This window comes from Thunnus maccoyii, chromosome 16, assembly GCF_910596095.1.
Source record: "Thunnus maccoyii chromosome 16, fThuMac1.1, whole genome shotgun sequence".
Classification (NCBI taxonomy): Eukaryota; Metazoa; Chordata; class Actinopteri; order Scombriformes; family Scombridae; genus Thunnus; species Thunnus maccoyii.
The window spans coordinates 4,609,581-4,634,245 of NC_056548.1; the positions used below are offsets into that span (position 1 = coordinate 4,609,581).

Here is a 24,665-nt window from a genome sequence, read left to right on the forward strand (position 1 = left end):
CTGAGTTAGTCATATCAAGTGGATATCTGACACATTTACAGCTTTCATTTAGCTTCATATTAGTTTCAGATAAACGTTTAAATACATTTTTGCATAGAAAGAGGACTGTGGATTTTGGCTCCCAAGAAAACCTGTTTCAATGTTCATTTGGGCTCCTGACTGTTGTTTTAAGACAGACTTGAATAATAATGAACCCGTCCTTTCAGATGCTTTTGGGAGACAAGGCCCAGTGTTGGTTATATCTTTGTGTCAGTCTACGACGACGGTGCCCAGTCGCATACAGCATCAAAAGATAATTTCAAAAGAAGATTTCTCAGATGGAAATGGGTTGACTAAATTAAGTTAAGTCATGCTCTGTGTAAGGAAAAGCTTAAAACCTGTTTTAAGCTTAAAACCCGCTTAAAACCCTTTCAACATAAAAAGGAAAAGAATTAAAGTGTAATTCTCTTGTATTGTGTGTCTTTTATATCTTTTATGTGTCTCTATTTTTATTTGTTACTGGTGGACAAGTTTTCCTTTCTGGATTATGAAGTGGAAGTCTTTTTCTCTAAAATGTCTTAGTTAAGATTGTCTGTAAAATGTTTACATCAAATGAAAAACATGCAAATTATTCTAACATTCAGTATTTGTACAAATACAGTACACAGTATGTGTTTTTTGTGTTGATATACCTTTTGGGGAACTCTTTCAGCTCTTCGAGGCATGAAGAAATTACTTCCTGCTCCAGTTGAGCATCAATTACTCGAGAGTTCTTGGCATTTCCTTTTACTTTCTGCAGAGAGAAAACAGAGCAGCAGACAGAACAGTAAACCTGCAGATCTGTGCTGCCCTCACCTGGCCAAATCACTGCACTGCATCAAGAAAAAAATCCCACTGATGAACAGCATCATCTAAGGTTTTGACTTCTGTAACTTATTTAAATTTCCCTGATTAATTAAAAAACATGTTCCACATAAAGAATATCACTATAAATATAATGAATATACTAAATAAATAATATTACAGAGCATACATGAAAAATGAAGTCAAAGGAGGGTAAAATGTCGTACCGTCCAGATGTCCATGTGAAATTGAGAGATGAGGAAGCCCTCCTCCTTTTCTGGACTCTTTCTGTCCCTCCAGAACTCGTCATTTTCAAGCTCAGTAACTTTGTCCAGCGAAGATCTCGTGTCCCCCTTAAGTGACAAACACAAGTAGACGAAAACGTTTAAAAATTCAATAAAAAATACGAAACATGATTGAGAGTTAATAAATGCTAATAAATGCTGCTTGTTTTAGTTCATCTTTCGCAGCTAAAATTGAACTGTGTTTGCACTCTAGATGTACTCAGTCACAATCACACGAACAATATAATTATTTTCATTGTCATGTCCTACAGTGCCAGTTTAATTCCTCAGTGGAGAAAGTGAATGATAATGTGAACCTTTACTAATTACATTTATATGTATTTGATATATTTGGTATAATTATGGTTTGGTTTTGTGACTGAAATGTGACCAAATATGACATTTCTTTGTTCTTTTTTTTAGCTAATGCCATATCTTTACAGTAGATAAACTGACGGAAGATTAAAAAAGTGCACTGACCAAACATGTTTGTTGTCTGGTTTTGGATTTCTAACTATCCAATTTTTGTATTATTTATTCTGAGGCTCTACTGGAATATCTTTGCATGATTTACAGTTAAAAATTCCTCATTTATCTTATATTGGCCCTTTATGCAGCCCCTCAGTTCAGCCTCTGTCTGAAGGCCGTTTTAGCTGTCTCTTTAAGGCCCGCCTCCTGATGAACCCACTCTGTACTGATTGGTCAGCTTCAGGAAGCTTCTACCAGCTCCGGAGGCTACGTAAACAAACAATAGTAGCAGGATTTCACTGCTTTTTCTTGTTCTTTACTCGAAATGGAAACTTCTCAAATACATCCGAACATGTTTGAGCTGAATCAGATCTGAAATATGAGAGTGAACAACGTGAGGAACCTTAGCAACAACAAACAGACGGCCACTTGTGGGCATGTGCGAACAATCTGATGTCATCACGAGGAGGAAGTAGACGTAACTTTGCAAACAAAGCATTCAGAGCAGGTTGAATCCCTGACTTTTGACTTGCAGGGAGCATTTTACATATGTTCACCTCAAGTTTTGAAACTTTAACCATGTTTAACTTAGATATCTGACATTATAACAGTATATAAATGACAGAAAATCACAAAAAGCATATGTCCGCTTTAACATTTACAACACAAGCACACTTTTGATTGATTGTCACATTTTAGTCAGGTATTGTGTTGGTTTAACACGCTCTATCTTTACTCATCTTTTCTCAGAAGTACAAACAAATACCTCAAATGCTTATGTTCACCAGCATCATACAGCATAACAAAGTTAAACATCAAATGTCTTATCTACTCTAGACATCTTGTTTTCACCTTCGCTCTGCAGCAGTACTTGTCTTTCAGCTGTTTCATGAAGTCGTCCTCCAGCTGGAGATCGGTGCCCTCATCTTTCATCTCCGGCTGCAGGGACAGACTTCCCATGATCTTCTCGCTGTTGGGGTGAAACATTGTACATTCAGATAGATTTCACAACATTTCACGTTGCTGCACATCTGTGGGCACTAAAGAATGCTGCAGACATGTCGCTTCGTGTCGGGGAAAAGAAGAAATCACGATTTAGATTTCACCAAACTTTTGTGATGTTGTGCGAGAAAATTTGGGAGACAAAATAGATGAAATTAGTCATGAAATTTAATAGTTGAGTAACAGAATGCATCTTTACTATAAGTTTCATGAAAATCCAATCACCAACAATCACAATTTAGCATGTATTGTAATGAAATGTGTTCTTATGTGTATGAAAATAAATGTCTGTTATAGTAAATTGTATGTGTGACATACCGTACTTCATTAAAAAGTTTTCTTCAAGGATGCTACCTCACATAATCTGTGTGAGAAATGTGGACATGACCTGATTAAAATTTTCCATTTTGGCCTCAAGAGAGTTTTGTGTCTCCTTTTTTATCAGATCAGCTGTTTATTTCGGGGGCATGCACTTCTCCCAAATGTTGTTTTGAGCACAGTTTTTTGGATTGGAGTGGCCTGATTCAACAAATAAAGTCAGTGAGGCTGCATCTTCTTTAACTGCTCCCCCCACTCATGCTCACGCTGCTGCTGTGTTAGGTATCTTTTCAACATTTCCATCTGCACCATCTGTGGATACATCTTAAGGTGGGAGGTTTTTTTTTTTCAAGACTATAAACATGACAACAAGAAGACAATCAGACCTATTTACTTTCTGGTATGTACATAAACAAACAAGTCATGACTGGCTGAGGACGTTAAATGAATGTCATTCCCTTCTTTCCCTGTCCTTGTTTTTCTGGTGTTAAACTGAAATAAGCCAAAAATGCATAAAACTCTACTAAAACTCTCTTTTATCAGTGTTAGCAAACATGATACCGCTGTGTTGTGCTTGTTGCTTGTGCTTTTGGGCTTCTTCAAGGGATGCTTCAATGACCCCAAACCTCATTAATCATCTCCATTCCACCCCTATTTTGGTGCAAAATCGCCTAAAATGCCCAATTAAAATGGCTGTAGCTCCTGAACCACAGTGACTATATGCATAAACAAGCTCCCAAAGTCACTCTAGGTGATACAGAAAGAGACCAGAAGGTCTTTGAAGTCTGTAGAAACTGAAACATTTTGTCCACCTCAAATAAAAATACAAAGTTTCAGTCTAAATAACTGCTTTGTCTGTAAATTTCAGGGCAGCATGAGGCTGTAAACTAAATAGCAGTGAATGCCTGTCTAAAATTTGAAGAAGAGAACACACAGTATGACAATTCTACAGTGTTTTCTTGATGAAAAGGTCCAGGTGGATCCCTAAAAGGATATTTTAGAGTCTCCATATTTTTGTAAACATGAGGTCTTCTTGATTACAGTGAAACCACATGGGGTGTGATGGAGCGAGGAGAGAAAGGGAGAGATGTCCAGCTGGCAGATGCTGGTGTCCAAGCAAAGTTAAAGAGGTTATTTATGTAGGTCAGGAAAAATGTATCATAACCCAAAGGTAAGGCTGGATTTACAGCTGGGTAAAGCAACAAAACCTCTGGGTTTAATGCATGTCAACTGGTTTTGATACTTTGAAATTTGCAGTTAAAGTACATTAATTTTGGGAGCTTTTGTTGTAGAAGGATGTTGTGTCAAAATCTAGTTTTATTTGTTTCTGTTTGCATATTCCTTATAAAGTTGTGCTTTGCCAAATTAAAATGAACTAAGTATCATTTGACATTGAAAATAATATGTGTCTATGTAATGCACGATGTTGCTAACTGTCAGCTGGTGTGCTGAAGTATGCTCAATGAAGCAAAAGCAAAAAACATCAACAACTAAACACAAACTAAGTATTATTTCAGCACAAAAGTTCTGGTTTCCTTGGATAAAACTGGAACTTGAAGGCAACAGGGTACATACATAGTGAGTAATATGGCCGTGCCCATATAGGAATAAAGGCAAACACTATTAAAATATGACTAATTTACAACACACATCAGCATTTTTATTCATTGATTTTATTGTCAGCAAAACCCATAAAAAGCATAAACAATTTGTTAGTCCGCCTCTAAATACTTTCTGAATTACTACCCTGCCTGTGGCCTTAAGCTACTGGCCCATAAGTCCCTAATGAAGATGTAAATCTCTATATTAATTATATACTTAATTTTTTTTCTAAAAAGGCTCTGTAATTTCCCAAAACAGCTGGGCACTGTAGTTTTTAGAAAACATTACTCAAGCAGGAGGAAATAGTGTGTTTGTTGGGGACTATTTTCAGTGGCGGATGAATCCACATTCCGTGCTTGAATGAGTATTTCTGGCTGCAGGAAGGTGAGTGTGAGATTGAGTCAAAATAAATTACAGTGTGTGTGTTCATGTTGATGAGAGAACATGTCACCAAGTGCAACGGTGTGGTTCACTGATGTGTTTTTAATAGTTTTCAGACAAAAATGGAGGTTTATGGCACAGAGGAATAAGATAAGATCAGACTTTGATGCACACACGGCACTTTTTAGTTGTTAGTTACTCGTTAGTTCATTGTCGGTTTTGTTTTTATCATGTCATTTGTTGACAATAAGAAAAATATAGAGTCAACAGATTTATTTTTTAAGAAACAAAGGGACAAAGAACACAATTCTACTATTCTAAACTCTATTTTTATACTATTTTAGTCACTTTAAAGTACGGTAATGTAGTTAGCTGGTTATGAAGATATCATGTGACTGTCTCTGAGGGATGCTGGTTGCGTTTTGTTAATTATAATAACCTTGTCATTTATGCAATCTAATCCACACTGAATATATATATTTTATGAACTCTTGCCTTCATCCACTGACCTCTTGTAGGTGTTGATGATCCAGTTTAGCAAAGCGTGCAGATCCTTTAGCTCCGTCACCTGCGGCTTCACCTTCTTCAGGTGCTGCCCAATGACTCTGTGGTAACTCTTCACGTAGGTGCTGAAGACTCTGAAGCTGGGCGGGTACGACCACTGCAGCTCCTTCTTCACCTTCTCCAAGTCCTCCACGATGGCCTGACCCAGCAGACCCAGGTGGACAGACAGCCAGGAGGATTTCTGCTCCGTCAGCTCCAGGTGAATGCTCTCCACTTTGGCTTGCACTCCATCACCCACCGCTCCCCTCCAGGCCTCCATCCAGCTGCCTGGTAGCCCGCCAGGTTCCTCAGCCCTCTTCTCCTCCTCCTGGATGATGCGAGCCACATGTTCCAGAAGCCCCTTGTTTCTAGAGGGAAGGGAGTTGGAGTCGCGCACTATGCCACTGATCTTGTTCCTCAGCTCTCGGTAGAGGAGGCTGAGGTCCTTTTCCTTCTTGGCCAGCTCCATGGACAAGTCCTCACCACACTGCTCCTGTTCCTGCTGGAACTCCCGCCGCATCGCAAGCAGGTTCAGGTAAGCCTCCTCCAGCACCTCCATCTCTATCAGCTTGTTGATCTGCATCACTGGGAATAAACAGAGAAAATGGTGAATCTCTCCAAACGGTACAGTAAAGAAATACAAGGAGAAAGGCAGGCCCACACTGTTATTCACAAACTACTTTAAATTTTACATTATTCATTTGTTCTTATACAGCAACATAGGATTACTCTTAAAAGACAGAAAAGTAGATAAAGAATAGCAAGGAAACTTAAATGATCAAATTGGAAGTAATCAGTTATCACTCCTTGTTTCACACATAAACTAATGTTCTTTGCTTGAGGCAAGATTTATAAAAGTTCAGACAGTTTCACTGACAAAGTGAACCTTTGTGTATATACACAAGGAGAAAGATCGCTATCGCTGGCTGCGTCTGTTGCCACAACAGAGAAGGATAAAGAGGAGAGTTTAATGTACAGACAGAGAGAGAGATGCAAGGTTGCTCAGGAACATTATCAGAGAAGGTTGCTGTTAGCTTGAAGCTATGAATGTCTTTAAACATACATTTTGAACTAACATTTGAAGTAGTGTACAACTTTTTCTGCACAATCTGAAAACTAATGCAACTAAGGGTTCTTCTTACAGTGAAACCAGGAAACCTAATCCCTAGTCCCTATTTGCTTGATTTCCAAACACTTCTGTAAGATGAAGCACCAAGTAATTATTATTAATTATACACTATTTACGAGCTGGAATCTAAGTGAATTTGACATAGTGGCCAAACAGTGTAATTACAGCTTCTAGGTCCCTCACGTGATGCACACTGGCCCAAAAAGCATTTTTCCTGCACACGATCACTGGAAAAGGAGCAGCTTCTGAGTGAAATTACTTGTTTTATCATCAAAATTTGATCCATTCAGTTCAATAATATTTGGAAAGTCTAAAAGAACCGCATGATTAAATTATTTTATCCTCATTCAAGTGAGCAAGAAGCCAACCGGAAGTCAGTCGGCTCAGCCAGCGGGAGTCTCAAACATGCTGGAGAAGGACTCTACTGAGCATGCTCTATGGGCCCAAGTTCAGTAAATACCTCAAAAGTGCCTTTGAGCAAGGCACAAGTGGGAGAGTCTGTACCTGACAGTGGTGTGTGTGGTATTTCAGGCAGCGTGTACATCTCCTCGACCATCTGCAACACCACCTTCTCTTCCTCTTTGTCCACTTTCTTCTCTTCTGCTGGCCCTTCAGAGACAGGGTCCAGCGGCCACTGCCCACCGGTTTTGTCTTTGCTTAATCTCAGGCTTCGATATAAGGACTTTCCCTTCTCAAAGAAAGAGTCACCAGACTTTACCATATTGGGATCTGTGGATGGAAAGCAAACAGGTTATGTTTAAGTATTTGTGTCTTGACCTTCATATGATGTTTGGTGTTTTGTTTTCCTTCCATTTCTGCAGTCAAATGTCAACATTTGTGTTGGGAACTTAAAAGACAGGTTCACAATTTTTCAAGTCTGTCTTAAAACAACAGTCAGGTGTCCATATGAACACTGAAAGAGGTTTTCTTCGCTGTAATCATTCCTCCTGTCAACACTGGCTGGTTAAAAGATCCCGTTCAATTGAAGCTAACTAGTGAAGTTTCAGGAGCAGGACCACACCTCAACCGCACCCTTTCCAGCAATCCCATAAATACTAAAAACACCATCTCCTCCTCTTTCGCTCTCGCATTCTGCATCAGAGCCGAGACCGAACACGTCACATCGAGTACATCTTAAAAACTACGAAGATACTTATAAAGAGATATGACTCCCAAAACTCCATCATCAACAGCCTATCGCCCTCAACCCTTTCATCATACTGGACAGCTTGGAAAAGTTTCCATTACTTTCACGACCAGCATAACATAACCTTCCTGTTATTCGATCTCATCACTCTGACTTGTTTCATAACCTATGTCCATTCTGTTATGACTGTTAAAACACACACCATCAAGGTTTATCTGAGCGGCATCTTCTTTTCCAACTCATAACTGGCAGTCTGGGCTTGGCTGCAAGCTATCCTCAGATAACTTCACTCCTCCATCAAGAACCAGCCAAAAACCCTCAAAAACCCTCTAAAAAGCCATGTTCTTGCTCGCCTTCTTTGGTTTCCTCAGAAATTCACCTCCTCAACCTTTCACTTCGACCCTCGCCGCCATGCTTGCATTTCAGATCTGTCCCTTTTCTCAGATGACACCATGGTCTTCTACTTAAAGCAAACCAAAACCAACCAATCCGGTCCGCCCACACCTGTCTTCTACTTCAAAATCCAATCGCCCCTGAATCCTTTCAAAATCCTGGCAAACTACTTGATATACAGATAATCTCGGAGCACTATAGTGACAGATCTTCTTTTCATCTCTGAATCCGGTCAAGTGGCTACTCGATTCTGGTTCCACCAACACTTCTGCCACATCCTTTCCTTCTCTGGAACATCTCTCATTCATTACTCTACTCCTTCAGAATCAGAGCCACCACATCAGCTTCCCGCAATGGAGTTCCAGAAAATTTAATTCAACTTATGGGCCAGTGGTCCTCCCAAACATACCATCGTTACATCCATTCAGATTTCAAAGAGCTGCTCAAGTTCACCTTAAGTAATGGAAGTTTTTGGGGTTCGTCGCTGCCCGGGCACCGCAGCAGATTCCCAACAAAGCTTCCCCACACTGCATACAACAAGCCAGCTAGCGGAGTTCATTCACCATTTTTCTTCTATAAATCACTCAAAGTATCTTGTTGATGGTATGGTCCTTGCTAGTGAAATGTGCTTTCAATGTAAGTGATGGGGGGTCATTTTGTGCAAAAATGCATTTAAAAGTTGATCTGAGGCTTTTATGAGGCTTCAGCGGTCTGAGTTAGTCATATCAAGTGGATATCTGTCACATTTACAGTCTTTTTAGCATCAAATTCTCTCTTTGTGTTTCCTCGGACAGTGTTTCCCTGTTGGGCTGCGGTGGAAGTATAGTAACAAAAAGAGGGACTTTGGCACTAAAAAGACTGTAACGTTGAAAGATATCTACTTGATTTGACTCATTTGGACGCTGAAACTTCATATTAGCTTCAGATAAACTTTTAAATACATTTTTGCATAGGAGGAGGCTTATGGATTTTGGCAATGTAAGTGCATTATGAAGGGATCTTGTAATGGTCAGTATGAACAGTAGGAATGATTATGGCAAGAAAAACCTGTTTTAATGTTCATATGGACACCTGACTGTTTTAAGACAGACTTGAAAATTGTGAATCTGTCCTTTAATGTCCAAAATCAGTAAATTAATGGATTATGGTTAGTTTTTATGTGCTGTCACAGAGAATGCAATTAAATGTTTTAAACAGTAAACTACATTTAATCAGTAGTTATCACTTTTCATAACAATGGACATATTGTTAACAGATTGTCTGATTATCTTTCAGGAGTCTGGTCTGTATGACAGTCTACGGATTCAATATGTGTACTAACAGGTTGTTTCTCATTTTTACTTTACAACTTTGGCTCAAAGTTTGTTATTCAGGGCTACATGATAATTATCTTTTTGGCCCATTTCCCAGCAAACATTTAGATCTGTCAAGAGTACAGGTGTAAATAATAAAGGTAATAATGGATCTGTGCCATTTAACTACCTCACTAAACTATGTTGATGAGCCACAATGCACAATAGAAACTGATGCAGTGTGAGAAGTTACTGTATTATTCTAGCATGTTTTTTTGCCATATTTAGTACAATATTACACTACCAAACTACTGCTGAATTGCGTTTACTCATAGTTGGTAATCCTTGCTCAACATTTATTTATCACCCACATCAAAATCCTGAGATTTCGTCCTTTTTCAGGGTTGAATGTGGGGAAATTTTGTTGAACAGAAGGATAATATGACAGTACTTTTCCACTAATAACTGAGTGACAGGTGTTGTTGGGGCAGAAACTACCTCAACCAAGGAAAAGAGCTCCAGGGGCTGAAACCATTTTATTTGAGTGTCCAGATTCTGAGTGTGTAAATTTATCCACTATATAGTTCCACAATGGAAAGAAAAAAGCAGTTTTCGTGGCATTTTATAGATGTGAAAATGACCATTGTGTAGCTGACAGTGATGACTCAAAATGATGATTATTAATAAGTGTCTGAAATCTCAATTTGCAGCTCACTATTGAGTAAACTATTGAGTGTCTATGAGTAACATGGGAGTAGGGTGTAGTTATCTGATTTGCTGCTAGATAGCATCTGTGCATCAGTGCATTTAGTCACAGTAGCTCGTGATGGCATAACATGCTCGGGCTCCAGTTATGAATATAAATAATAATACGCATATAAGGCAACCCTAATTATAAGACCTGCCCCCTGTTTTTGGAAAAATAACGTTACTTTTTGAATATAACTTGCGTCATAGTATAGTTACATTCTCACACATTCTACCGCCAGGCTTTTGGAAGCAGTCAAAAATTATTTTCTCTGACAGCAGAGATGCTGCCTGATTGTCTTATTGAGCTCCTTATCATCTGTCGAGTGGTATTTGTCAGCTTGATATATTCCGTTTCTGCAGAAGACTCTGGATTCGTTTTCATTTCATGAATTCATATCCTCCATGGCAGAAAAACACGTTACACAAGCCTATAGAAACTGCTACAGGTTAAACTGGACTAACTAAACACTTTCAGTGCCAACTGACTGTAACACACCCACTATAAACAGACTTTAAGACACTCACTAGCAACATTAATGCTACAAACAACCCATAACGTAACACTCTGTGTAGAAGTCGGTTTTACACTGGTACTTTATCTATTTAAAAAGGAATATATGATGTTGTGAATACGTAATTGTCTAGCCGTTAGTGGAGTGTATGCAAATTAACCTATTGACCGACATGGTCAAAAATATTCTCAGCGGTTAACCGATTAATGGTTACCTGTTGACATCCCTACTCTGGACACAGTGACAAAAGATGATCACAGGAAATGTTTCCAAGAATGGGGGAAGGTCTGGGACAAGTGTATCACACCTCATGGAGAATACTTTGAAGGGGATTAGTGAGGCATTGCTGAAAGATTTATAATGATTTTTATTTTACACTTCAATTTTTGGATTACCCCTCATATTACATAGGTAGTAGTGAATGATTAAACAACAGAGGAGTGATTTCAAACACAGCCAAAGAGGAAAGCTGCATATTGTGCCTTTAAAATCACTGTATGGCCAAAAGTGTGTGGACACCCTTTTCCACATGATTTTGGAGTGTTTTTTCAGTTTGGGCCCCTTTGTTCCAATAAAAGAAAATCTTAATGCTTAATGCCCATGCCCAAAGCCAGGTCAATGGTTTCCCAGTTTAGTGTTGAAGAACTAGAGTGCACAGTGCCCTGACCTCAACCCCATCCAACACCTCTGGGATGAACTGGAACGCCGACTGTGAGCCAGGTCTTATAACCCAACATCAGTGTTGGACCTCATTAATGCTCTTGTGGCTGAATGAGAGCAAATCTCTGCAGCCAGGTGCATAAAATCTGGAGGAAAAGCTTCCCAGAAGAGCGGAGGCTGTTACAGCAGCAGACTAATACCCAAAGTTTTAGAATGAGGTGTTCAACAGTCACATATGGGTGTAAAGTTAAAGTGTCCACCATCAACACCACAGACATGCAGTCTATAAAAGAAATCATTTCAAATCATTTCAAAGTTACATGGGTTTAATATAGAAAATATTAACATTAGCAGCCACAAGTCCTCTTAATCTGAAATATCACAGGATCAATTCTGATAAAAGTCAATGTACAACTTTAAAAAAAACAGTTTATTTAAATGGTAGTTATACCTGTCTTCGGACGTGGCAAAGATTTGTATTTCTTTGGCGTATCGTCCGTCTCGTCTCTCATGTTTTGCAGAGGAGAGGTCACCGGAGTGCCGTCGCTCAGACCTGACAGACAGGCAGAAAGAGAGAAAGAGAGAGAGAGACATGTGACAGCAGCAAAACATTTCTCAGTTAACATTGTTCCTTGTTTCACAATCATATCTATATTTGTCAGTATGAGAAAAAAATCAAGCTTATTCCTTGGACTCAATCCGGTTTTATATTTCTGTATGTGTGCGTGACTTGGCAGTTCATTGTCCTTACAGTGACCTTATACTAAACTAACTGAGGAATGCAGATATTAAGTCCTGATGAAAACCGACTAGTGTGGCTCGATTCCAGGGAAAGATGCATGTAAAAGTGAAAGTCACCAGTAGAGTGTTTCCTGATTACTACTGACAAAGAAAATGATTTAAAGGAAACTGTGAGACTTACGGTAAATGAAATAAACTACAGTAACCTTGCTGAGTGCTACAGACATTTCGAAATGTCAATAAACGCTGAGCACATGCTGTCTGTCAAAGGAAAGGGAAAACCCACCCTAAAACACTTCAACATAATCTTAAATCTTGGGACTTTCCTGCATCTATCTGGTGTATTTTTCTACATCTTTCAGACAGCTGTTGTATCCAGACAATCTCTAACAAGCTGACTTTTTTTTTACTGCAAGACTCAAGTCTGGAAAACATCTGTTTTAGTATAAATTGAGTCTTCCTGGTTTTGGAACAATCAGCCAATGTTTAGATGATGAAGTGATTCTCTGTACTCCTGAGCTTTGCTACTAGCTATTAAAACAAGGCAACATGGATCCAAATAAAGCAAGGGTCTACATCTATTGGCCTGTTTCTAAAATGTATTGAGAAACTGATTTAACTGGATAGTGGATCCCTAGGGGTCAATAACCCCCTGAAGGCACCTTTAGACTGTGTAAAAACGACAATTGTGTGAGTTTATCAGCACATTATCAGCTCACATCATCCATCGGCATCACTCTCATGTTTTGAAATGCAGCAAAGCAAAGAAGGTTTTCTTTCCTTAGATTTGGTATGTGTGTGTGTGTGTATGTGTGTGTGTGTGTGCTTTTTCCCTAAACTTTATGCAAAACTGTGTATTCTTCGTTGTTTCATGTACTATTCTGACTGGTTGATCCTAAATTTCTGGCAGGATTTAGCCTGTCTTTGATCATCAAAACTCCAAATCCATCATCAGATTTTACCACATTTCTCTCACTACTGTCAACTTTTCTCTTAGACAGCCCAAAATCATGCAGTGTAAAGATAATCATCGAGAAAAGAAGACCCTGCTGCACAAAAAGTATATTCCATTTTTCCTTCAGTGCTTGCTTTCTTGTGAAAGACTGGATAGTTTAACCTCTAAAAATCACTTAAATTAAACAGTCTGAGAGGAGAGGATCTTCCCTTCGAAGTAGCCATAGCTTCATTTAAAAGTGTCAGGAGCCCAAATGTTTCAGACCAGTGATGGACGAGAAAATTGATAACATTACAATAGCAACAGACATGATTTCCAGATAGAGAAAGACCGTTAACCAGTGACTGTTTATAAAGATGGACGACGGATCTCCACTTCCTACTGCTAAGCGAAAGTGAAGCCAAAATATCTTGTTTCCAGGAGCCGCCATCTTGCTTGTGTGACGTCGTTTGAAGCCAGAGTCGGCGCAATAGAGTCGGGTGGCAGGATGACAGCCCGAGGGACACCTTTTTTTTTCCTAGGATGGTAAAGTCATGACCCACCCTTCTCTGCCTCTGATTGGCTAGTGATTGTTGACCTCATTTGGTTGGGTTGGTTAGGTTTAAGGATGAGGAATGAGACTGATTACGGTTAGGGTAAGAATATCAGAGGGACGCCTTTTCATATTGTCAAATAACCAATTAGAAACAAATTTACAAGGAAAATGAGCGCTTGGACAAACATCAACATGATCAGAATGACTTAAAATGACAGAAACAATCCTGAGATTATTCCTGAGATTTAAGTGACCATTTTTCCAATTTTTTGACTATATTATATTAACAGTAAGAAAATCTTTTGTAGGTTTTTAGAAAATCATGTTTGTATTTCTCAAAATCACTAAGGTATAGACACATTTCTAACAATACTCAGACCTATTAAAGAATCAAAGACTTTCTGTCTGAAGCTGCCATTGTGCCTCCAACAATCATGCAAATAAAAATCCGCTGTAGGGGAGACGTTTAATGACACTCGATTTTATCTGAACTAGAAAAACTTGCTCTCCTTTGCTTTTATGCCCACACTATTGCTCTTTCAACCTACACATATAGCATCACCCACAGCTGAGTGGAACAAGTTCACATACTCTCTGGTGGGCGTTAAAAAGAATTCTGGGAATTGTAGGCACTTAACTAACTAAAGCAGGTAATTTGATACGCAAAACGTCAGATGTTTGACAATATTTCTCTTAAAAAGAACAATATGTTTCCACGTAAGTAAGCTCTTCTTTGTAGCTTGGTGAGTTAGAAGTTAAATGCCCACTGATGTCATACACGCTGAAAATTAAATCACTCCTTTAATGCTGTAAGGCGCTTTAAATGTGTGCAAACCAAACAGCTTGCGGTGCCTTTTCGGTAAGATAAGCCAAATCTCACCTTGCGTTTCCTCTATTTCTGACCTTCGGAGGTCACATTAAAGCACCTGCCTGCAAATCCCATTTCACAGCAGATTTCATGTTGATACTCACTTGGTGACGAAGGAGTTTGTGGACGCTTTGACGCCGACCCATTGCCGGGTGAGTCTGCTGTGGTTGTGACCTTTGACCCCTTGCCCCCAGGTGAGAGCGGGCTCCTCTCTGCCGCACGTCGGATGTTTTTTCGGAACGACTGCATCACACCCAGCGTCTGCTTCATCTTAGTTGGCGTCTTCTCCATGCTGCTGATGGACGCTCGATCCTCATCATGGTTTTCTGTAGATCTGTCCATCATTTGTGACATCTCATCCCACTAACGTAACATCCAGCTGCAAGGAAAATGGCATCAAGGGAAAAGGTTGAAACCAACAAAAGAAACTGCACTCTGTCTGCCCTCTGAGAAGTGTGTGTGCAACAAGCTAAGGTGTGTTTTTGGTTATTGTGGCTCCAATCAGCACAGACAGGCGGAGCAGCTTTGTTTACTGATAACATGACCGCCTACCTGTGCAGTTCTTGTCAATACAAGAAAATGAAACTGGAAATCTGTTGCAACAGCAGCTACATGCTGTGCTGTCTTGTGTAGTATAAAGATTCACTTGTAGGGCTGCAACTAACGAGTATTTTTTCAATTTATCGATTAATCTTTTCGTTAGAAAATAGAGAAAAATACCCCAGTGGAGCCCAAGTGATGCTTTAAATGTCTTGGTTTGTCTGATTAACAGTGTATTATCATATACGACACATACAAGCTTCAAATCCTAACATTTGAGAAGCTGCAACAAGTAAATATTTTAAAAGATTATTCAATTATCAAAATAGTTGGCGATTAATTTTTGGTTGATGGACTAATGTATTAATCAACTAATTGTTCCAGCTCTATTCATTTGATTCATCCAACATTTTACAACTTTAACCTCTTAAAATCATTCTTACCCTTACTATTTCCCTCTAATTAGCTTAAAGATCTTATTTTACTTTTTCTGACAGGAAGTATTAAACACAAGACTGCATGTTTTTTTTGTTGTTTGTTTGTTGTTTTTTATGGCAACTATTTAAATGTTCAAATAATTGTTGTAGTCAAAAGCAAAAACGTGCTGTTTTCAGCCTCACAGATGTGAGGATTTGAAGTTTTGCTGTGTCATACATGATTTAAACTGAATATATTTGTTTTGGACTGTTGATCAGATAAAACAAGACATTTGAAGACATCACCATGAGCTCTAAGAAATTATAACTGGCTTTTTCTGTATTTCTAACACTATAATTTGCAGATTAACCGATAATAAAATAATCACCCCAGTGAAGAGCTTAAAGGGCCAGTTCACACAAATTACAAAACGATAACAAAACCAAAAGTAGGACTGCAACTAGCAATTATTTTCATTATCAATTAATCTGTTGATTATTTTCTCCAATGATCAATTAGCCGTTTGGTCTATAAAATGTCAGAAAGTGGTGTAAAAAGTCAATCACAGATTCCTGAAGCCCAAGATGACGTCCTCAGATGTCTTATTTTGTTTGACCAACAGTCCACGATCCAAAGATATTCAGAAAAAATTCCCATTTAAGAAGCTGGAACAGGAGAATTTTAGTATTTTTTTTCTTGAGAAATGACACAAAATGATTAACTGATTATCAAAATAGTGGCTGATTAATTTTCCATCTACCGACTAATCAATTATTTGACAAATTGTTGCAGCTCTAAACAAAAGTATGCAGTATTTTGTAAGCTTTTAGTTATTTTGCACCTTACAAATTGAATTATCTTTTGTCTCAATTATTAAAACATTACCAGCAGTTGAATCTAAGTGTTTTTAAATGATATATACTGTTGTCACAGCTCGGCTCAAGGACTGTGGCAAAGATGGAGGACACACACGTATACAAAGTAATGAAGTACAATTATTTACAACAAATTATTCAAAACAAAATATAAGTAAATAGGTGAGTGAATCTGTAATGTGGGGAGTAGAAGAGTACTACTTATCAAACTTATCATTTGTGTTTCACTATAGACAGGACACAAAAAAAGAGTTTCCACTGTATAAATAAAGGTTTCAATCAAATAATATTTGTCGTCTACTGTGTCCTGGCCTGCTGGAATCGCGCCATACAGATACTTTCTCTTTTTTTCCTGTTTTTTTGGTTGAGGAGTCCCGTCAAAGTAAACAAGCAGCTGCTAAACAACAGTCTAAGCCTACAGTTTAACCCACCAATTTATCATCATCATTATTATCAGGATGCAATAAAACTTTCAAACATTCATTTGATCTTTTGAGCAAAGGCGGGAAAAAGTTGTAGAAGTATCTTGTACGGGTCAAATTGTTGTTACTTTTTGTAAATATCAATAAAGTCAAAGTAGCCTCTTTGTTCGAATGACGGCAAACAAGGAAGTGACTAAAATACTTTCAGTTGTGCTTCCCACCTGGATTTGTAAGCATATTTTACTGGTAATTTAAGGTTTTATCATTTTAAAAAATACAAAATCTTCAGTGTTTATGTGAGAGTTTAAAATAGGAGATGAAAGTTTTTTAGGCTACATATTCAAAATCACAATATGCAGGAAAATTTGTCTTTTCCTACATAGTTGCCCATTTTTGTCAGAGTCAGTATTCATTTTTTTTCTTATTTTTTCTTATTCATTCATTGTCTTTTATCTATGCTTCAATTTCTTGATTGCAATGAGATTAATTCTAATTTGTAATTGCACTGTTGATTTTCTGTTTTTATGTCTGTGAAGCACTTCGTAACTTGTTTTGAAAAGTGCTATATAAATAAAGTGTATTATTACTATTATTATTAATATTATTATTATTATAATATAAAATAAATTAGCCAACATTAGCCAGGACATTACTTTTAAATATAAGCTAATTTAATTTACATTCAATTTCTCATTAATTACTAGGAAATTTCCACCATATTGGACTATGTAACAGTCTCTATAGTATAGTAAGTCATAATGCAACACACAACAATAGTGTAAATCTTGGTAGGGATTATAGTGATATCATATCCTTTGTATATAATATCATTATTATACTATATTACTAATGTATGAGCCTATCAATCATGTTTTATGACAAAAAACTACGGCACAAGCCCACAGAAAAGTCACTTATCTGTTGGATAAATGCCAAACAACCTGATGTCTGAGCACCATTGTTGTCACTGAGCAACCAAAACTTATCACTACGACTGAAGCAGAACCGTCTGTATAGTCTCTGTATGTTTGGTCGTAAAGATAAATATTTAACCAGTGCACACAGACACATAGTAAAGGAGTTACAGAGAAGGTATTCAGAAAAAAGTGTCGACTTACCTGCACAGCTCAGGGAGACTCTCCTTCTGCTCTTTTATTACGTGCTCTCTCCACCTGCTTTCACTTTCTGTAACCTACCTGACTGGTAAAGTCACTTTGAGATATATTTAAAAAGGGGGAATTACCGCTCGCTGTCAGTTGACAGAGACGAGGCTGAAAACTGGGTAAAAGAAAATTTGAAAAAGTAAGGCAGTCAGGACATGTCAAGTCAGGACATTACCTTCCTGCCCTCTGCTATGATTAAAAAGGAGAGAGGATGAGTTAATGATTACACAAATCAACTGAAGGAGGTGTGTCGTTCACAGTGCTGGAGGACTTCAGACTGTTTCTTTTCCAAGCTGTGTTCATTATTTTTCTGCTCTTTCTAAAGTCCTGATCAGTTTACAGGTAGTTTTCTTTCCCCTTCTTTTCTTTTTTTTTTCTTATCTGGAATGTGGCGTTAAAGCATGTGTGCTGCCTGTGTGCTCCAGGAAAACTCATATTCAGTGGTGGAAAAAGGTACTTGTGTTGTTTATTCACACTAAGTAAAAGCATTGTAGAAATACTCTAGCATTTGTTAAAATTAGATGTTAAGCCCCTTTTCCACCAAAAGTTAACAAATTAAAAACAATCAAAAATCCAACAATAACATCTTATACATCTAATAAAGACAACCACTCAGACAATTCCATAAAAAGCCAGTGAACAAACTTGCAAACAAACAAAAAAACTAAATAAAAACCAGCATACACACATTACAGAGGGGTTAGTCTCTGTAAGTAATAAATTACTATCTTACTGTAGCAAGTGGGTAAATGTGTCTCACTACATGGACATGGTTACTAAGAAGAGTCACCATATTGAGTTGTACTTTTACAGAACAACACTGTCTCTCCACTGACACAAAATCAACTTTTTCGCAACAGCAAACAGCCTTAATACAAACTTTTTTTCCATCCATCCATTTTCCACCACATATCCAGGACCGGGCATCACACTGAGCAAGGAAACCCAGATATCCGTCATCCAGCTCCTCCTGTGGGATCCCAAGGTGTTTCCTACTCTGAGCCTCCCCCTGCATGTCTGAGCTTCTCACCCTGTCTCTAAGGCTGAGCCCAGACATTCTGCGGCTGAAACTCATTTTGGCCGCCTGTATCCACAATCTCATTCTTTCAGTCACTACCCAAAGCTCATGACCCTAGTTGAGGGTTGGGACGTAGACCGACTGGTAGATCGAGAGCTTTGCCTTCCTCTTCACCAAAATGGTCCGGTACAACGCCTGCATTACCTTTGTCACAGCACAAATTTTCTGCAATACATCAATCCAAAACATTTCAACAGTAACACATTTCCATCACATACATACTATAGATATGACCCTTTATTAGATGCCAAAGGACTGGTATACAGGTGGCAGAGGGTTGGTTTAAGGCCAAACAGCACTTGAGAAATATGTACTTAAAGTGTAAAAATTCTAAGTATTTCTGCAGTAAAATATCCCCACTGACTGATATATTATTATACAGTATATTATTAGATTATTAACACTGAAGCATCAATGTGTAAGCAGCATGTTAGTGTTGTAGCTGCTGGAGGTGGAGCTGGTTTGATCTAGTTTGATCTGTCTGCCTGTCTGTGCTTTGTCAGGTCAGGTCAAAGTGTGCCTTGGCTGTAATGACAATAAAAGACAACATGATAACAGGGACTGTCATGCCATTTATGTCCACTGGAGGGTGACATGTGCCATATTTATCTCTGGAGATGGCCCAAAAATTATTGTACAGCTTTTTTTTTAATTGCCAGAAACATTACTTTTGATAGAAACATAAAGATTTGTATTTTTAACTGCAGTCTGACATCTGCTGCATCTCCACGGTCGAGGAAACTGAGAGAGAGATCATCAGCATTGAATATTTCTGGTGCTGATAAGTGGCATCGTGACCAACTGCTCCATTTTGTGTGTGTGTGTGTGTGTGTTAGAGAGACAGAGAATGTGTGTGTGTGACACGAAGTGAGAGGATCATACTGGAGATATACAGACATGAAACTAGAGTCAGCTCAACTTATCACATCCTGTTCATCATCACATCCATCGTCCTGTTTTCAGTCACAACACTCACATCAAGGTTTTAAACTATTTATTACAACAATATGCATTTTATGTTTTTTTCTTGCTCGTGGTTCTTCATCATGTGATGCTCTGGAGCAAATGTGAGCAAACGTGACACACATAACTAAATGCTAATACAAGAGGAGGCTGGGGAGGTGGAGAGTTTAGCAGCGAGGATGCAGAGCTCAGTGCTGTTATATGCAGACTAAATGAGCACAAAATGTTTATATGGACAGCCTGTTGAGAGAGATACTGCGGCTGCTGAACATACATGATTGGAGGAAAATTTGACTATAAAATGACTTCCGTGCCTGCCTGAATTATTTCCAGTTCTTCTCCGTCTTCATTATCTGATTATATCCCAAACTGTAGGTGATACTTTACAAAAGATGTGCATGTTAAATATTCTTCATATGTCCCTTATAACAAAAAGCACTTATTAAATAAGTGTTTTCACTTGTGAGGTATGAAATTTCACATGGAAAATAATGAATTAGTTTTTATTTACATGTCATGCCAAACATTTCTATAGATATTGCTATTCATAAAACATCAAATAAACAAATAAATTAATAAATAACATGCATCTTTCTGAACAAATGTACAAAACCAGAATAAAAAACAGCAAAAGTCACAGCATTATTGGTAAATTTGTATAATTTCAAATAACATATTCATGCAAAAAAAAAAAAAAAAAATCATATGAGTTGTACACCAAATAGCAGAAGGAAGAAAATAAATCCTGCAAGCCTGACGTTTCTCCACATAAAGGACTTTTTTCTCTCCTCACAGATTTTCACTGAGTAATTGGCAGATTTAAATGTTTTATATGTGAACAGCCAACTCAGTCTTTGTGCATCATCCATATTTACAAAATCAATTTCTGTTTTTAATCTTACTAAACAAAGCATTGCATAGTTCCCAGTAAAAAGAAAAAAAAAGAAAAAAAAGCACAACAGAAAACAAAATGAGATCTGGAAAACCAAATGTGCCAATATTAAATTAATTTTACAAGCGAAATGCTTGGAAAACATGTAGAAACATGTTCCAAACGTAATAAACATGAGATGTGATGAATTCAAATGTATTCAGACATATTTTTGTGTTTGGAATGTTTGAAATTTCTTATATTTTTGTATTTGGAACATATTGATAGACCAGATGGACAAGGAGGTTGATCACACTGTTCGTCGTTTCAGTTACTACAGATATTTTGAATTTTTTTACCCCACAGTGAAAACTGCTCACTGATTCAACCCAGTATAACCAACATGAATTCAATATGAACACAGCTACAAACTACAAACTTTTATCCTCTTAATATGCACCCTGTTCTTAAACCCTTTTAATTCGAGCCTCCTCTGAAAGAATTACTCAAAGTGACACTAAGCCACTGCACCGAGGCACAAAAATGGTAAAATGTACATTTTTAAAAATATTTTGAATGGAAATGTTTCCCTGCAGCTATGCGCAGTCAACTCAGAAACACAATGTAACCACGAGACTGAAAAAATCCTGACACAAATGTGACGATGTTAGTACTAAAATAGTTTTTTTCTAAGGCTATGTCTGTGGTTAACACAGATGGAACTAACGAGTATTAGCAAGTTTTAACAGACAGCTTTCTTGAGATAATTAACATACACTGACGTTAGCAAATAGGATGTAAGAACATGACTTTACACCTTTTAATAAATACCATTAATACTGTAAATTGCATTCTACAATGTTTCTTCGATATGACATTTAATTTGGACCCTTAATAACTAAATGGGTGAAAACTCAAATTGCTTTAATCAACTGGCTGTACTGTATTTTATCTATTTAATGTTGTCTGGTCAAAAGTCCTTCCCTTTTTTGACAATTATATCTGGGTGTTAAAAGGCCACTGTGTGACGAGACAGTTACTATCCATTCATCTGTTTATCCTTTTCTTTTCCTATTATTCTTCACATTTACTAAGGAAGCATCCACTTCCTTCTTTTACAGTATGGCCGGTTTTTGCCAACGGTCCAGTGATTTCCACGGCGCTGCTTAACTCAGCAGCAGCTCTGCCACACAATGGCTGCCTTTGAGCGCAGGCTTCAGATTAGTGTTGCATAATGTAGGGAAAGCTGTGGCGTGAGCAGTGTGTTATTGTGTGTGTGAGCACAGATGTCCATGAGCTTAGACCGTGTTGCAGGTTCAATTATGCTGCAGGGCTATAAAACCCTGACTGTCAAACTGAGGAAATGTAATTGAGATTATTTGATAATGTTCGTCGTGCTGTTGTATTGTGTGGAGCAAAGGGAGCAAATTACCAACATGTTATCCTCTCCTTCCAGATATTGATTTTTGTTTTTTGTTTTCATTCAGACAGCAGGATTTAAATGAACTCAGTTTGTGTTCATTCATTTCTTTGCATTTTGTTACCACAGATCCAGCATGGACATGGCAGATAACTGTAGAACTGTAGCTAAAAGGTTTAAATGTATTGGGGTGTGCTAACCTGCTCTGTTACATTATCTTGTTAAGCAACGTTATGCTAAAACTCTATTATATGCTAAGCTGTGCTAAAGAAAATAATGCTATGTTATGCTATGCTATGCATTGCTACATGTCTTTTTATGTTATATCATGTTATGTTATGCTGTTATTTTATCTGTTTATCTATTTTGTTATCTTATGTTATGTTGTTATGTATATCATTTTATGTTATGTTGTGTCATGTTATGTTATGCTATGTGATGTGATGTTTTTATGTTATCTATATTATGTTGTAATGTTGTGCTATGTTATGCTGTTATGTTCTCTATATATGTATGTTATGTTATTTTGATATTTTATGTTATTCTATGTTATGTTGTGTCATGTTATGTTAACTATGTTATATTACAATATTTTATGCTACTGTATGTGATCTATGTTATGTTGTGTCACATTATGTTATATTCTTATGTACTGTATGTATCTATGTTGTTATTTTGTTATTTTATGTTATGTTGTGTTATGTTATGTTATGTTATGTATGTTATCTTATGTATTTTATGTTATGTTATGTTATGTTATGTTATATTATTTTGTTATTTTATGTTATGTTATATTATTTTGTTATTTTATGTTATGTTATGTATGTTATGTTATGTATATTATGTTATGTTATTTTGTTATTTTATGTTATGTTGTGTTATGTTATGTTGTTATGTCATGTTATGTTATGTATTTTATGTTATGTTATGTTATATTATTTTGTTATTTTATGTTATGTTATGTTATGTATGTTATGTTATGTATATTATGTTATATTATTTTGTTATTTTATGTTATGTTGTGTTATGTTATGTATGTTATGTTATGTATATTATGTTATGTTATGTTATGTTATGTTATGTTATGTTATGTTATGTTATGTTATGTTATGTTATGTTATGTTATGTTAGGTATGTTATGTATGTTATGTATGTTATGTTATGTTAAGTATGTTATGTATGTTGTGTTATGTTAGGTATGTTATGTATGTTATGTTATGTTATGTTATGTTATGTTATGTTATGTTATGTATGTTATGTTATGTATATTATGTTATATATGTTAAGTGTGTTATGTTATGTTATGTTATCTTATGTTATGTTATGTTAAGAATGTTATGTATGTTATGTTAAGTATGTTATGTATGTTATGTTATGTATATTATGTTATGTTATTTTGTTATTTTATGTTATGTATGTTATGTTATTTTTTAATTTATGTTATGTTGTGTTATGTTATGTTATGTATGTTATGTTATTTTGTTATTTTATGTTATATTGTGTTTTGTTATTTTATATATGTTATCTTATTTTATTATTTTATGTTACGTTGTGTTATGTTATGTTATGTTATGTTATGTTATGTTATGTTATGTTATGTTATGTTATGTTATGTTATGTTGTTATGTTATTATGTTAAGTATGTTAAGTATATTATGTTATGTATATTATTTTATGTTATTTTGTTATTTTATGTTATGTATGTTATGTTATTTTTTATTTTATGTTATGTTGTGTTATGTTATGTATGTTATGTTATTTTATTATGTTATGTTACGTTGTGTTATGTTATGTTATGTTATGTTATGTTATGTTATGTTAAGTATGTCATGTTATGTTATTTTTTATTTTATGTTATGTTGTCTTATGTTATGTTATGTATGTTATGTTATTTTTTATTTTATGTTATGTTGTGTTATGTTATGCTATGTTATGTTATTTTTTATTTTATGTTATGTTGTGTTATGTTATGTATGTTATGTTATTTTTTATGTTATGTTATGTTATGTTATGTTATGTATGTTATGTTATTTTTTTAATTTTATGTTATGTTGTGTTATGTTATGTTATGTTAGGTTATTTTGTTAATATTGTTATGTTATGTATGTTATGTATGTTAATTTATGTATATTATGTTATTTTATGTATGTTATGTATGTTATGTTATCTTAAGTATGTTATGTATGTTATGTTATGTTATTTTATGTTATGTTGTGTTATGTTGTGTTACGTTATGTTATGTATGTTATGTTGTGTTATGTATGTTATGTTATTTTGTTATGTTATGTTATGTATGTTATGTTATGTTATCTTAAGTATGTTATGTTATGTTATGTTATGTTATGTTATGTTATGTTATGTTATGTTATGTTATGTTATGTATGTTATGTTGTTATTTTGTTATTTTATGTTATGTTGTGTCATGTTAAGTTAACTATGTTGTTACAGTATGTTATGCTACTGTATGTTATCTATGTTATGTTGTGTCACATTATGTTATGTTCTTATGTGCTG

General features: G+C 36.3%; 1 protein-coding gene across 1 annotated transcript in view; it reads right to left on the minus strand.

The window, feature by feature from the left end:
• Positions 1 to 14,985, minus strand: part of exoc3l4 (exocyst complex component 3-like 4) — a 31,027-nt gene extending 16,042 nt beyond the window's left edge. The window contains exons 1-7 of the mRNA XM_042388709.1: positions 14,507 to 14,985; positions 11,755 to 11,856; positions 7,054 to 7,278; positions 5,387 to 6,005; positions 2,427 to 2,544; positions 1,050 to 1,175; positions 672 to 772 (exon numbers count right to left, since the gene is read on the minus strand). Coding sequence (XP_042244643.1) covers positions 672 to 772; positions 1,050 to 1,175; positions 2,427 to 2,544; positions 5,387 to 6,005; positions 7,054 to 7,278; positions 11,755 to 11,856; positions 14,507 to 14,756 — 1,541 coding nt within the window. The 5' untranslated portion in view covers positions 14,757 to 14,985. The remainder of the gene's footprint in view (positions 1 to 671; positions 773 to 1,049; positions 1,176 to 2,426; positions 2,545 to 5,386; positions 6,006 to 7,053; positions 7,279 to 11,754; positions 11,857 to 14,506) is intronic.
• Positions 14,986 to 24,665: the final 9,680 nt, after the last annotated feature.